This window comes from Corapipo altera, unplaced genomic scaffold (assembly GCF_003945725.1).
Source record: "Corapipo altera isolate COAL_440 unplaced genomic scaffold, ASM394572v1 206, whole genome shotgun sequence".
NCBI classification, from domain to species: domain Eukaryota; kingdom Metazoa; phylum Chordata; class Aves; order Passeriformes; family Pipridae; genus Corapipo; species Corapipo altera.
The window spans coordinates 314,319-317,417 of NW_020885032.1; the positions used below are offsets into that span (position 1 = coordinate 314,319).

Sequence of the window (3,099 nt, forward strand, 5' to 3'; positions counted from 1 at the left end):
CTCTGAGGAGATGGATCCAAATCCTGGAGGTTTTGGGATGCTCTGAGCTGTGGATCTTCTTCATCCACTCAGCAATTCCTGCCCAGGGCAGATTTCCTCCCCATTTCTGGTTTCCACAGGGAAAAGTCCTCCTAAAAAAAAGGAGCAAAAAGATGCTGTAGGGATGTCACCTGCTGTAAGCATGTCCCCTGCTGTCCCCTTTGGGGCTGGGGGGCTAAATAGGGGGTCACTTGCCTGCTGACCACACCACTGTCCTCAGCCCACCATCCTTTGAGGCACCTCATGTTGGAGGCTCCCAAAATTAAAAATAACCCCCAAAATATCTTGAATTTCCCATGGTGCCAGGAGAAGTGGGGTTAGCACCAGAGATGAATGAGCTGGGCTTGCACACTTTCAGGATGATACAAAGGCCAGAATCCCTGCTGTCCTGAAGTTCATGGGAGCTTGGCCATGGAATTCTCTCCCAGCAGAACTACCCATTGCTCCCCAAGTATCACATGCCATTTCCATGGATTTTCCCAGTCCTGGTGCCAGGAGAAGCGGGGTTGGCACCAGAGATGAATGATCAGAGCTTGCACACTTTGAAGGTGATACCAAGGCCAGAGTTCCTGCTATCCTGAAGTTCATGGGAGCTTGGCCATGGAATTCTCTCCCAGCAGAACCACCCATTGCTCCTCGGGCATCACTTTTGGGGAGCTCTTTTTGGGCCTGTTGTCACCTGCACTGCTCAGCTCGTGGCTGGTGCCAGGGCTGATGCTGGGGAATTCAGTTCCCAAGCTCGTGGCTGGATGTCCCAGGAGCCTCAGGGAGGGTGGCTGTGCCAGGCTGGTGCATCTCCATGGAATCACAGGGAGTTGGGATGCGGGATGTGCCTCATCATCTCCATCTGTGCCGTCGCCAGCACACTGGAAGCAATTTTGGGTCCAGCAGAAGATCCGGGGGTGGGCAGCAGATGGGCACGGTGACCTTTGGTGCCACCCCATATCCTGGTGGGTGGCTGAGGAGGCTTTTTGAGGCCTGGCTGCCAAAACTGGTGCTGCCAGACTGTTCTGGCACCCTCCCCCGCTCTGGAGCCTGCCCCAAAATCCTCTTCCCAGGATTGGGCCGTGTGGGTGTTGCAGAAGGATTGATCAGGGAGACAGGAGAGAGCGGGATCCTGTGGGGCTGGAGCAGCTTAAAGGCAGAAGCAGAAGAGGATGATGATGATGGAGATGGGTTTGGGTGGGGATACAAAGGACAGGGAAAAACCTTTCCCCCAAAATACTTGGAGGCTGTTTGGCGTCCTGGTAAATTTAAGGCACTGAGGGAAGCAGAAATCTGCAGGAAACGCCTGATTTGGGGAAATTTTTTTTGCCTGCTCTTGGGATCTGCCTCTCCCTGACCTCTCTGTCACAATAACAACTCTTTTGCTTCTGTAACCAGCTGGCAACAAACTCCTTACTCGGCAGATTAATCCCTCAGGGAATGCTGACATGGCAAGAGCTGGCACGGGCAGAGCTCCCAGCCCTGGAGCTGCCACTTCCCAACCCTCTGGATGCCGATGCCAGGCTGCTCACCAGGCTTTTGGGATCTTCTGTTTGGCCCAATGAAGCTCCCTGGAATTTTCTGGGTTGCTTCTTATCACGCTCTGTGCCCAGGGAAGGAGATCACTGAGAGCCAGAGGGGATTAGGAACAGCTTTGGCTGGAAAATCAGAGTTTAAAGAGCCCAGTGTGGGGCTTGGAGAGCCTGGGAGAGCTGTATACATGTCCATTTCTCCATGAAAAAAACCCTTGGTTGCACTGGGAGCTCTCTGCCTGTGCAGGGTTCCCTGGCACAGCAGGGAGGGCTCAGCTCCCTAATTAATTACACTTTAATCAGCCTGTTCTGAGTGACAGGCTGGGAGAACTGGGGGTGTTCACATGGAGAAGAGAAGGATCCAGGGAAACCTAAGAGCTTCTTCCAGGGCCTTAAGGGGCTCCAGGAAAGCTGAAGAGGGACTTGGGACAAGGGATGGAGGGACAGGACACAGGGAATTGCTTCCCACTGCCAGAGGGCAGGGTTAGATGGGATATTGGGAAGGAATTCTTGGCTAGGAGGGTGGTGAGGGGCTGGAATGGAATTCCCAGAGAAGCTGTGGCTGCCCCATCTCTGGAAGTGTCCAAGGCCAAGTTGGATCAACCTGGGCTAGTGGAAGGTGTCCCTGCCCATGGCAGGAGGTGGAACTGGATGATCTTCCAGGTCTCTTCCGAGCCAAACCATTCCATCATTCTCTGGTTGGTCTCCACCTCCAGGTGGGGAAAACCAAGGGCTCCCTATTTCCCATCTGCTTCCATATGGGAGCAAAGGAAGGAGGGAGGCAACAAAGCCGGATATTGTGCTGTGCCCAGCACAAATCCTGCCCTTCATTCCAAATCCTGGTGGAGTTTTGACTGGGATAACTCATCCCTGTGCCCATCAGTGATGTCTTGGTTGTCCCAGGCTTTGGCTGGGCAAGAGGAAGGTGGTGCTGAAGTTATTGGGTCCACCTGAACATGGATGTGGCTTCCTGGTCCCCACTGCCAGAGGGTTCTGGGTGGCCCTGACCTCTCTCTAAGCCCATTCCCACCCTTCTCCTTCCCACAGTGCCCTCGGAATCTGAGCTCCCAGAGCAGGAGAAGGCTTTCATGCAGTTCCATGTCACCATGCCAGAGGGACCATCGCTCCGTGTCCTGCTGCAGGATCCCGAGGAGAGGAGGAAGCTGGGTGAGCACATCTTTGGGGACAGAGGTCATTTAGGATTGCTGTCCACAAAGGGATGGGATGAAATTTTGGGGGGATCTCTCCGTGCAAAGACACTTTTTGGTGGGATTTCTTGGCAAACAGACTCTCCTGGGAGGGCAGGAAAACATCACAATCTCCTTTAGGGTGTTGAGGACCAACTCGTGTGGTGTCTTCACCAACCTGTCCAGCTGTGTTTGGCGGTAAAACCTCTGGGTGTTCTGAGCCAGGTGACATCACCCTCCTGGAGAAATCCATAGGGACATGGAGATCCTGGAGGCTCCTGGGCTTGGGCTTGGCTTGACAGTAAAACCTCCAGGTGTTCTGAGCCAGGTGACATCACCCTCCTGGAGAAATCCAT

General features: G+C 54.0%; 1 protein-coding gene across 7 annotated transcripts in view; it reads left to right on the forward strand.

Moving 5' to 3' along the window:
• RHPN1 (rhophilin Rho GTPase binding protein 1) overlaps positions 1 to 3,099 on the forward strand; it is a 32,142-nt gene that overhangs the window by 20,560 nt on the left and 8,483 nt on the right. For all 7 annotated transcript variants that reach the window (XM_027668231.1, XM_027668228.1, XM_027668230.1 and 4 more), the window contains exon 10: positions 2,604 to 2,723. In XM_027668231.1, coding sequence (XP_027524032.1) covers positions 2,604 to 2,723 — 120 coding nt within the window. The remainder of the gene's footprint in view (positions 1 to 2,603; positions 2,724 to 3,099) is intronic.